The sequence below is a fragment of the Penicillium vulpinum genome (genome assembly GCF_028829585.1).
Source record: "Penicillium vulpinum strain IBT 29486 chromosome Unknown utg000002l_segment0_segment0, whole genome shotgun sequence".
Classification (NCBI taxonomy): Eukaryota; Fungi; Ascomycota; class Eurotiomycetes; order Eurotiales; family Aspergillaceae; genus Penicillium; species Penicillium vulpinum.
In genome coordinates this window covers 2,838,915-2,850,299 of record NW_026643242.1, presented here as the reverse complement: position 1 = coordinate 2,850,299, position 11,385 = coordinate 2,838,915, and the positions used below count along the sequence as shown (strand labels likewise).

The 11,385-nt window shown below is 47.1% G+C and overlaps 5 protein-coding genes across 5 annotated transcripts; 3 read left to right on the top strand and 2 right to left on the bottom strand.

Moving 5' to 3' along the window:
* Window positions 1-1,346: 1,346 nt before the first annotated feature.
* On the top strand, window positions 1,347-2,036 carry N7479_004140 (uncharacterized protein; the record flags this gene model as incomplete). The annotated part of the gene is made up of 1 exon (XM_057251837.1): window positions 1,347-2,036. The coding sequence occupies one exon, from the start codon at window positions 1,347-1,349 to the stop codon at window positions 2,034-2,036; it is 690 nt and encodes a 229-aa protein (XP_057111162.1).
* A 300-nt stretch (window positions 2,037-2,336) lies between these two features.
* N7479_004139 (Yip1 family protein) lies at window positions 2,337-3,390 on the top strand (the record flags this gene model as incomplete). The annotated part of the gene is made up of 4 exons (XM_057251836.1): window positions 2,337-2,381; window positions 2,432-2,483; window positions 2,544-3,249; window positions 3,303-3,390. The coding sequence occupies 4 exons, from the start codon at window positions 2,337-2,339 to the stop codon at window positions 3,388-3,390; spliced, it is 891 nt and encodes a 296-aa protein (XP_057111161.1).
* Window positions 3,391-5,169: 1,779 nt separating this feature from the next.
* N7479_004138 (TFIIB-type zinc finger domain-containing protein) lies at window positions 5,170-7,363 on the bottom strand (the record flags this gene model as incomplete). The annotated part of the gene is made up of 7 exons (XM_057251835.1): window positions 5,170-6,188; window positions 6,245-6,383; window positions 6,442-6,547; window positions 6,619-6,869; window positions 6,925-7,034; window positions 7,089-7,179; window positions 7,259-7,363. 7 exons carry the CDS (start codon window positions 7,361-7,363, stop codon window positions 5,170-5,172), a joined length of 1,821 nt encoding a protein of 606 aa, XP_057111160.1.
* Window positions 7,364-7,969: 606 nt separating this feature from the next.
* N7479_004137 (Eukaryotic translation initiation factor eIF-5A) lies at window positions 7,970-8,744 on the bottom strand (the record flags this gene model as incomplete). Its single annotated transcript, XM_057251834.1, has 4 exons — window positions 7,970-8,040; window positions 8,098-8,230; window positions 8,285-8,551; window positions 8,730-8,744. The coding sequence occupies 4 exons, from the start codon at window positions 8,742-8,744 to the stop codon at window positions 7,970-7,972; spliced, it is 486 nt and encodes a 161-aa protein (XP_057111159.1).
* A 336-nt stretch (window positions 8,745-9,080) lies between these two features.
* N7479_004136 (putative GARP complex subunit (Sac2)) lies at window positions 9,081-11,308 on the top strand (the record flags this gene model as incomplete). Its single annotated transcript, XM_057251833.1, has 5 exons — window positions 9,081-9,959; window positions 10,012-10,306; window positions 10,354-11,132; window positions 11,181-11,216; window positions 11,270-11,308. The coding sequence occupies 5 exons, from the start codon at window positions 9,081-9,083 to the stop codon at window positions 11,306-11,308; spliced, it is 2,028 nt and encodes a 675-aa protein (XP_057111158.1).
* Between the last annotated feature and the right edge of the window lie 77 nt (window positions 11,309-11,385).

Genomic DNA, 11,385 nt, shown 5'->3' with positions numbered 1-11,385 from the left:
AAAATACTTGCCACAAGCTCCATTGATTGCCAAGTTCCTAGAAAGAAGACTGAGCTAACACTTGTCACTGGTAGACAACTTGGAGAGCAAGCCAATTCCAGAGTGGTGGAATCGCCGCCCGTCGGTGAGCTAGCGCAACCCCAGAAACTGTGGACTTCCAAGGGCGCACAACGCAGTACACAGCTATATGTGTCCGAGATCTCGCAATTTATACCGCAAACCTATTCAACTGGAGCGTTGTGCCTAAGCCTGGCACGGGCGAATGTTGTTATCGGCGAAAACATGTCGCGGCTGCCGATAGATGCCTAAGGCCATCAAGCGGGACTCCGGGTGCCCGCCTTTGACTTCAGACCTACACGTTTGGGTATACGTGCCTAGAGATTCATCAGTTCACATGCAAAGAGGGCTCGGTCATCAAAGGTAAAGCTATTATCTCACATATTTGGTGTTGAGTCGGTGTTTTGGACACGTCATTTCGCTGTCCAGTTAAAAAGCTCCTGTCGATCGATCTATATCCGATCGGGGTTTCAATCTTGTTCAGCTAAATTCAGAACACACAACGTGTATTTTTTCAGCCAGATCGAGAAACAAATCGAGCCAGAGCCTCCATATTTGCATGAGTGTGCATATTGCCCACTTGGTCTTCTCGCAAGGCGATATCTTAGCGGACAAACAATGGGAGATACCAGAAAAGAGGGGATTGATTTCAGCTCCGAGCATGTATCGGCATCGGAAGGCGTTTTCAAAAAGCCAGATGTGAATGAAGAAATAAATCGGATCGCTCGAGCAGAAAAGTCGAGAGCTATCCGCAAAGCATGTGCAGCGCACGATGTCGAAGCCTTAGCTGTGCACGCAACGTCTGAAGGGGGGTTACTTGAAGATGACTTGAGACAGATAGCTTGTGAGTTATTTCGGTCTGATGAAGTTGTACAAATATATGGCCTGAACCCAACTAACCATCTAGATAGGGCCTGTTTTGTTACAATGCGACAAACAGATACAAAAATCCGATACGGTCTCAAGTACTGAACTCTTACGACATGGCGATGAGGAACAGGTAGAACTTGACGTAAACCGGTCTTTTGTCTACTACCCGAAAGGTATGCTATTAGAACTCTCCATGCAATATGAGTTTGTGTGTTAATATAGTCTAGCTCCCGAGGAGGAAATGTTGGAAAAAAAAACAGCAACTATCCAACCTGATCACTCAAGTACTAAGGGAATACCCTATGCTTTGTTATTTTCAAGGGTATCACGACATAGTCCAAGTTCTGCTTTTGGTACTGGGAGAGAAGCAAGCTGTGCCAGCAGTGGCGCAAATATCTCTTTTCCGTATACGTGACTATATGCTTCCATCGCTGTCCCCAGCCGTGAAGCATCTCCATCTCATTCCTGCAATCATCGAGACAACAGACCCTGAGTTAAGACGACACCTTGGCAATATTGAGCCGTTCTTCGCCCTCGCAGCTACACTGACACTATATGCCCATGACATCCAAGAGTATAGTAGCATTTCACGACTTTTCGACTTTCTTTTGGCTCGAGAACCCGTGGTTGCAATCTACCTCTTCGCAGCAATGATTCTGTCGAGGAAGAAAGAGTTGCTGGAAATTCCAGCAAATGAGCCCGAGATGCTTCATTTTACACTTTCTAAACTGCCGTACCCACTTGATCTGGACGGACACATTCTGCATGCAACACGGCTCTTTGAGGACCACCCGCCCGAATCTTTGCCGCTTGGAGCCTGGAAACATATTCCCTGGTGTAGTGTGCTCAAAACTTCACGCGACCCACATCGCAAGTACACCCGAGAAGAAGCGATATACTTGTTTGAAAAGCAATCTCAACAGATTCGGACTGAAGAGCGCAGGAAACGAGCTCTGGATTTCTTGTGGAGCCACCGTCGCTCTGTGGGCTCTGTGGCGTTAGCCATCTTGGTTGGCGCTGCATCTTTCTATATCCGCAAAAAAGGACTCGACACTTCCATTTGGTCTTATGTTGGCCAAATTCAAAGGTCAATCCAAAGCTGGATTTAATCTTCAAGACACTATGTCAGGTATCATGGATGCCTGGTGCTGCATATGTATGATAATGAGCAAAAAAAAAAGAGATAGAATCATAATAAAGATCTTCATATTTGAAGATTGAAACTGAAGTATTCCCATATAATTAAAAACCCTGTCAGTTATAGCTAATACTATGTATTCGATACTCATGTATGAGACCTGGGTAGTGGTACCCACAGTTGTGGCTTGAGCGCGTGGCTTTATCTGCGGAAGCTGATGTGTACACTTAACAACTTCCCTTCCAACAGCTTTACTTCAAAACCAACCACCATGGCGAACCGAGGCTATGATGTCGTAGTAGATGTGGATGCAGAGGTAAAACCGCTCGAATGATCAATACATCATTCCAACTAACAAATCAGCAGGGCGACCTTGGCCACACTGACCTACAAGAAGACCTCGAATTCCACCCCTCCAGTGAGTTTCCCCGAGTGCATCAGCCCAGACCAGCTCTAACCAAGTAATCCTACAACTTAGACTTTGAAAACGACCAGAGAACCGCTAAAGTCCAAGGCGATTCCGCCCCGTTCCTGGGCGGTGGGTCATCGCGTCGCCGTGACCGGTCCCCTGGCGGCACGCCGACCAAGCACAGCTGGTGGTCGATACACTACTACGAGCGATTTTTCGACGTCGACACGAACGAGGTCCTCCGCCGCTGTGTGGCGACGTTGTACCCACGCAGCAACTTCCTCGATGTGCTAGAGGGCAACGCAGATCTGTACGGACCAGTCTGGATCGCGACTACGGTGGTTGTTATCCTGTTTTTGACGGGTACTATCTCGCAATGGTTGTCAAACAATGGCGACAAGCACTTCGAGTACGATTTCACGCTGCTATCGGGTGCAGCTGGTCTGGTCTATGGGTACACGGGTATCGTGCCTATTGCCCTGTGGGGCGCACTGCGTTGGTTCGGCAGCTCAACAGCTGACCTTATTGAGTGCTGGTCTCTGTATGGGTACTCTAATTTGGTCTGGATTGCAGTTGCACTGGTCAGCTGGAGTCCGTTGACTGCGCTTAACTGGGCGCTTGTTGGCGTTGGCTTTGCTTGGACGGTCTTCTTCCTTCTGCGGAACTTGTACCCGGTCTTGAATGCTACTGATGCGAAGGCTAGCAAGATCCTCTTGATCTTGGTTGTTGTGCTACATGCGGCACTGGCTATTGCTATCAAGGTGCTTTTCTTTGCGTAAGTTGTGTCCTTTGACAAACGAATTGACCTTGGACTGACATATCTACTAGTCACGGAAGCCCCGTCTCAAAGAAGAAGGATAAGGAACATGACGATAACAAGGATGATGACAAGAAAGGGATGATGTTCCGGGCATAAGTGGGGAGGATGGACCATTGGCTTTCATCTGGAATACTGGCCATTCTGTCGATTCTTGCTCAGGTAGCAGGTTTCAAAGTTCAAGTTTTCTAGTCGTCTTATTGAACGCATGCATGTATTGTACTCTGTATTTATCGCAGATGGAATTTGGAGGTGTGAAAAAACAATGCGACTGTTTGAATTTTACACATTTCATTTCATGGAGTGCAACTTGGTCGTCGAGAGGAGCCAACTAGAAAAAGTATGACTGTGGCTGCATTGATTTTATCATCATATCTAACGCCATTTGAAATCCTCTCCATGTAGCAGTCCAGCCAATCCCCATCTCTGGAACTGCACCACAACACACCGAGCACAAGACCGAGGAGCGAGTCGTCTATTTGAGCTTCTTCTTGGGGCGGAGCTGGTTGGTGTGTCCGCACTTCTTCTTGCGGCAGTTGGTGGCACGGGGAGGGAGACGAGCCTGTAGAAGATCAGAGTTAGTACATGTGTTGACGTAATTGATGGCCTTGCCACGAAAGGCAATTTTATCCGCAAAGTATCGGGCGTAGGCGGAGAAGGCGAGAGTAAACGTACGTAGCACTTGCGGCAGATGGCCTTGTCGCAGTTGAACTTGGAGGCAAGGGCCTTGAGGGAAGGCTCAATGATACCACCACGGAGACGCAGGACAAGGTGAAGGGTGGACTCCTATAACGAGTTGATATCGTATGTTAGCGAATGTTCCACCATTTCGCAGACCGTAGACCATAACGTAAAGCGATGATCCCCCCTCTTGCGTATCCGGAATGGGTAGAGTGATCTCCTGGACAAAGAACATCTTGAAGATCCGATCCACCCGAGATACCATAATGCCCCCACTTTTGGTCCAAATCACAAAGGTTGGATTCCGGTCCATACCTTCTGGATGTTGTAGTCGCTCAGGGTGCGGCCATCCTCGAGCTGCTTGCCGGCGAAGATCAGGCGCTGCTGGTCAGGGGGAATGCCCTCCTTATCCTGGATCTTGGTCTTGACGTTGTCGATGGTGTCGCTCGACTCGACATCGAGGGTAATGGTCTTACCCGTCAGGGTCTTGACGAAACTATATCGCACCGTATTAGTCCATATTCATATTCCTCCATGGGTTCGTGTCGTATCGGCGATGGATCGGGATTTGTGGTTCGCGATGACATTCGAGGGTTCAGGAAGACCTACATCTGCACTGAAATGGCGCGGAAAAACACGATGTTAGCTCACTGATTCCATAGCGAGGCATATATGCTGTTTAACGGGGTGTATGGAACGTACTGGTTGCGAGTTTTCGTTGTTGTCGGCTGTCGGTCGCTGTGTTCCAGGCGGAGCTGTCGATTGTCAATTTGAGGATTTCGCTCGCTTAGCAAAGGTGGACCGATTGGGGTACCCTAAGCCCTAGTTGCTGCCCATTTTCGTTATACATTATGTAATCAACCCCAGCCGACCCGTCCGACCCAGCCAATGATAACTTGGCCGTGCATCTATCTACGTCAAGTAACTATAGTAGTCCTGGAGAGATTCTACTAAAAATAAATGAAGAGTGTTTTCAACTTTCAATGGCATCTTCTGATCAAATACAGCAAATCGATCGATCATCAGCTCAGTTGGAAACATCAATACACCGAAAAAATACACCAATAGCTCACAGCAACGTTAGAAACCCAAATAATTGAACTAGAGATAAAAGGTTGTACAAAGGTGAACGCCAGATACATGATTCCAAAGTCCCCAACGCCATGCATATAGTACAACGGACTTTCCCATCGACCTCTAGATGGTCGACCATATCTTTGAATTGGAGGTGAAATCATCACCATCCATATCTTCAGACTCCGCGCCGTACATGTCCTCTTGAAAATCATCCATTCCATACGCGTGATCAACATCGCTTTCGTCAGTGTACATTCCTTCTGCTCCCAGACTAGCGAAGTACTCTCTGTTCTGTCGCTCTTCGTCTTGCTGTGTGATCTTAAACTCAACAACTGTGACAGCACGGACAAGAGTTTTCAATGGGACTGCAGCGAGCTGAGCTGCTACCTCATATAAGGTCCGTGCGGGGCCAGTGAGATGTGATTCCCATCGATACCGTTGATACCACTCGCCGGGACGCTTGGGATCATTATCTTCATTGTCAGGGATAACCCTTCTGGCTCTAAGGGCTTGCATGACTGGTCGTAGCAAAAGCTCGAGCTTTTCTCGAGTCTCATCAGGAGGAGCAGAAGCAGTATCTGCATCAATATCAGGAGTAGGAGCAGGAGCAGGAGCAGGAGCACGAGCAGAGGCAGAGGCAGAGGCAGAGGCAGAGGCAGAGGCAGAGTGAGAGGCGGAAGTAGAGGATGGTTGGATATTTTGTTCTGCTCGGTTGATAGGAAACATTTCGGCGATGCGAGTGGGTTCCTTGGAAGTATCCAACCAACTGCTTTCATACCAGTCCATGTAGTCGTCTAATTGGGCAGACGTCATGTTCAACACGTCTTGATCTGTGATCTGGATAGCAGTCTTTTTTCCAATCTTCCCCCCAAATACCCGATCATCATCGAAATGGTTCTGGGTGCGTGCCCAGAGAGCCCAGTCCATGACCTGCGTAGCGGGCTCTGTATCTGTGGAGGGATACCTTTTCAAATCATCGATTGGGAAAAGTAATTTCGTAGAAATGATGATCAGAGATATCAATTGCACATCGGGAAGAAGGCGTGCTGTTTTTCGGCGATTGTATGAACGTGCTGCCGGCCACATGAATGTTAAGCCTAGTAGATCTTGCAAGACCATAGTTGCATCATATATCTCGACTAAAACTCGTTAGCTAAGGCGAATTAGATAGACACATGGCGAATGTTGCTCATACTTGGTAAAGCCAATCTCTTGATGAGCCGGAAAAGAATCATGGGCAAATTCAATGGAGGAAGGTCCAATTCAAATCGGCGCTGATAGAACTGTACTATTTCTAGGACGGCATGGTGGAACCGCTGGGCATTAGGTATTCTCTTCGTCAAAATTAGTTAACGCCGACTAAGAAAAATTGCCAGATTAGACTACACTCACATTGACCTCAAGGATCCCCGTCAGTTCTGGCGGAAGTCTATCCCTCATTTCCCGAGGGACGGTTGCTAGGACTCGGGAATAAGGGATTTCCTGCCGAACTATCATTCTATAGAATGTGAGTATTGCTCATTCTAGAAGCAAACGACCGGGCTTGCATAGAGGAAACCATGTACTTACTCGTGAAAGTCATTGACACAGACAGGAAGCCGCATCAAAAATGCTGCGAGATAGCACAGCGCAACGGTATCAATCAGGCGAGGCCATTCGAGAAACTTCGAGTTTGATTTAAATCCTACTTCACGAGATTCATCTTTTTCTGCGGGTTGTGAGCTGAACAGCTCGGGTTCGGTATCATCATCTTCAGTAGGATCAGTGATTTTCATTTCAAAATCTTGCAGGCGAAGAGCCCAGAGATCGCGAACAACAATCTAATGTATAATGAGCTTTTTTATCTTCAATATACGAAGCAACAAGTAGACATACCTCAAGTTCTTCTGGGAAACCGTGGTCATGAACCAAGGTATGACATTGCTTCCAAAGGATAAGCTGGTGTATTTGCAAGAAAAGCGTGTAGGCCGGACGGCCACGAAGTGCTTTAGACATAAGTCAGTGGAGAGAATGGTTTTCAAGTTGCTAATTACACATACTCTTGCTGGCCTTCTCCTTAATTTCTTTCTTCAGGCGATGTGTTTTGCCCAAATTTCCGAAATCGTCGGCATCCTCTGCAACTTGGACACCCTACGCATGTCGAATAGCCACATTAGTTGTGTACTTGACATTTGACGATGTGATAGGAGAAAGCCGATGGACGTCATACCGCCTGCAAATGACCGCGTCGACAAAACCAAAATCCATTATCGAGATAGTATCGGGTCTCACGGCAACCTTCTTGACCGCAGACCCCTCGGGTAACGTAGTCCATCCCCAAGGGATTTGTTCATTCTTTGATAAAGAAAGGTTGGTATATCGAGATGGCGGGACTTTTTTTCTGCCTCAATCTGAGTGACCGCCGATTTTCTCGCTCCACCTGTCCCGCAATGCGCGCAATGTGATTGATCGGTGGACGATCTCAGAAGATTGAATTGCAGGGTTTTATGTACTTTTTAGTAGATCGGAGTAAATTGTAGTACTTTTATGTACTTTTTATCATTGTGTTGTCTAGGGTTACACTGGTGTATATTTTAGATGGGAGTCTAATTGAGATCTAAATCTCATTCAATCTAATTTGTAATTTACTAGATCCCTCAGATAATCATAGTCAAGCAAGATCGAGTATTTATTTCATCACACTATCATGAGATGCTGAGACTCAGAACTGTTCGGACAACACATATCATGCCAACCAAAGCAATTCTCGGTCCAGCCCACATCCAAGGTTATGTGGGGGACAGATCTTGAAGCAATGGGCATAATCGTTCAAAGAATCGTATCCTCCTTTGAGCCATGAAAGATAAAAATTTTGGGTGGGCTTTGAGCCCTCGTGGAACATAAAGGTTGGCATAACAGGTAATAAATCCAGGTATTAAATTTAACCAGACTTAGGAGCCTCCTTGCACTCCATGGCGGCCTCCTCGCCCATGGCAGTCAGGACGACGATGTCTAATGGCAACATATCAATAATAATTCTCTAGAAGTCTGGGTATTCTTGCAACTTACTGCACTCCTTCTCCTCGGTAAGGAACATCTGGTTGATCTTCTCACCAACCTCGTTGTCGGGAACCTTGACATCATCCTTGGTGTCACCGTTGTCGGTCATGAGGGACATGAAGCCATCCTCAGTGATATCAAGCTAATACATTCATCAACAAACAATCCAAAATTTAAGCTATCAGGGGAAACTCACGAGCTGGTACTCCTTGCGAACAACGTGGGGAACGTCCATGTTGTGGGTGGAGGGGGAAAGATCCTCAAGCTTCTTGCCGGTGAAGATATCGGTGGCGATCAAGTGAACCTTGGCGTGACCGTGCTTGCCGGTCTTGGAGGTAGACATGTCAATGATCTTGCAAGGACGGTTCTTGATCACAACGTGTCCACTCTTGCGCAGAGCGGAACACTGCATGGGGTAGGTGAGCGAAGCTCCGGCATCAGCCGAATCGAAAGTGACATCGTGCTGTATCAAAACATGTTAGCAAGCGCTTCGAAATCCGATGATAGGGTGGGGTTAAGGGTGCAAAATGGCCTCGTGCCCTCGAGAAGAAGAGGAGGGGGAGCCGCATGCGGGGCTGGGATAGAAATCTTCTCAGGTAGAGCCATTGGGAGATCTCGAATTTGTAAAAGAAAATACATACCTCCTCGGCAGACATGGTGAATAGATTTAGAGGGGTTGAAAGAGGGGAGTTTTTCAAAGAATTTGGGGAGGGGAAAAATGAAGAGAAGAGGAGGGAAGAAAAACGACTAAAATCTATCGTGGGCGGCGACGCTGTGGCGGGGTCGCTTATTGGACCGTGATTGGTCAAGGAGGGTTGTCCACCTTGTTGGGTTTAGTGTATATAGGAGTAGTGTCCGAGTGTCCTAAGACAACCTAGCAACTACAACGTTTCTACATTAATTGACATTTACTTGGTTGATTTTTTCCCAAGTATAACTCTGGATTTTCTTTGTTTTGTTTTGGATTCCCATGCTGTTCGTCCTTTTACACAATGTGGCGCGACCGCATTTCAGCCCAGTCAACTCCCTCCGGATCCAATAATCGCAACCTTTCTCCTCTACCGCGACGATCATCCTCCCAGTTATCTCCAAGTCCCTACAATAGTCGCCCTGGTGTAACATCTAGAAATTCATCCACATCTCTTCTCTTGTCACCCAATGACTCTACAACATCTCTTCCCGGAACTGCACGGGCAACCAATGGCTCTCCTTTAAAGCAGACGAGTATTCAACGACCTCGACCTGCCAATGTCCCCGATCCTCTGGAAGTCTTGAATGAAATCATTGGGAAGGAAATTCAAAGAGACAAGAATGTGCCGCAGCTATCGTCGGTACTGGAACGACCAGAACAATTGGTGGAAGCCATCCGTTTCGATGGGCTAAGTCTTGAGGACTTTCTGGAAAAGGAGGACCTAGCTCCAAAGAAAAAGACCCGCGAAAGTGATGTAAATGCGCAAACTGTCCAGCAATTTGAGCAAGAACGAGATAAGTTTCAAGAACTACACACATCGATTACTGGATGTGATGAGGTGTCCAAGTCAGTCGAGCTGTACTTGAATGACTTCCAGAATGAACTGGGTTCCGTATCGGCAGAGATTGAGACTTTGCAATCTCGCTCAACACAATTGAACGCGATGCTAGAGAACAGGCGCAACGTGGAACGGTTGCTGGGACCCGCCGTGGAGGAGATCAGCATCTCCCCTAAGGCTGTGCGGACAATTGTCGAGGGCCCAATTGATGAGAATTGGGTGCGTGCATTAAACGAGATCGATTCTCGAACAACAAATATCGAAGCCAAGGCCACCGCTTCTCCCAATGGCTATAAAGCCGTCGAGGATGTACGGCCCCTTTTGACCGATGTGAAGACCAAAGTGAGTATTCTACGCCCTTGAATGATCTAAACTTGAATTAACATTCATGCAGGCGATCCAAAGGATCAGAGACTATCTTGTATCACAAATTCGTGCTATGCGATCGCCAAACATCAACTCTCAGATTATCCAACAACAGCGACTAGTGAAGTTTAAAGATCTATACAGTTATCTCTCCAAGACCCACCCAAAGCTGGCAGGAGAGATATCACAGGCGTATATAAACACCATGCGTTGGTATTACACATCTCATTTCACACGCTACCTTCAAGCACTTGATAAGGTCAAGGTTTATCCTCCTGACCGAAACGAGGTGCTTGGAGGCGAGCAATCCACACATCGATCAGGTAAGAGCTCTGCTTTCCTGATGTCATTTATATATTAATTGTTTTAGGAATTCCTGGCGGCCGAGCTGGCTCTGCCGTGCATGACCCTTTCTCCCTGGGTAGACGGATTGATGTCCTCCGAACTGGCAATCTCCAGGCTTTATCCTCATACCTGGCTGAAGAGGACAATAACTACCATGGAATTGAAGTCCCGTTCCGAAACTTCAACCTCGCATTGGTGGACAATGTGTGTGCCGAGTACTCTTTCCTGACTGAGTTTTTCTCCCCAATGACCTTCCATCAAATCTCTCGTATTGCCGCGGACATATTTCAGCAGGTATTTACCCTTGGTCAGGGCCAGACCAAGAAGTTAATCGAGCACACCACGGATTCTCTGGGTGTCCTCATGTGTGTTCGCCTCAACCAACATTCAGCGTTCGAGCTTCAGCGCCGAAAGGTGCCCGTCGCCGATTCGTATGTTAATGGAACAAACATGCAGCTCTGGCCGCGCTTCCAGGTGATCATGGATCTCCACGGCGAATCGCTCAAGCGAGTTGGGTCCAACACTGGGCGCAGTGCTGTCTCCGCCCTTTCGATTGCAGGCGGAGACGACTTGAAGCAGTCTTCGGCGCCCCACTTCTTGACTCAAAGATTTGGACAGCTTCTTCATGGAATTCTTGTGCTGAGCAGCGATGCTGGTGATGATGAGCCAGTATCCAACAGTTTGTCCCGGTTGACTGCTGAATTCGATTCTCTTTTGATAAAATTAAGTCGCAACGGCACAGATACAAAGCGAAGAGAGCGATTCCTCTTCAACAATTATTCATTGATTTTAACCATCATTAGCGTATGTTGCTATCTCTGCGTTTGGGAAAAATGCGCTAATTGGAAACAGGATACCCAAGGCAAATTAGCAGTTGAGCAGAAGCAGGTAAGTATTTGAGTTGTATCTATTAGATATCGTGTGACTAACTTGAGTTACAGCATTTGGAAGAGATGCTTAAGAATAGCACCAAGCGGTAGAAAGTGATTGCATCCACCTATCAGATGCATATTCTGTGTGGAATAACAACATACTGCATTTAGATATCCTTTCACAT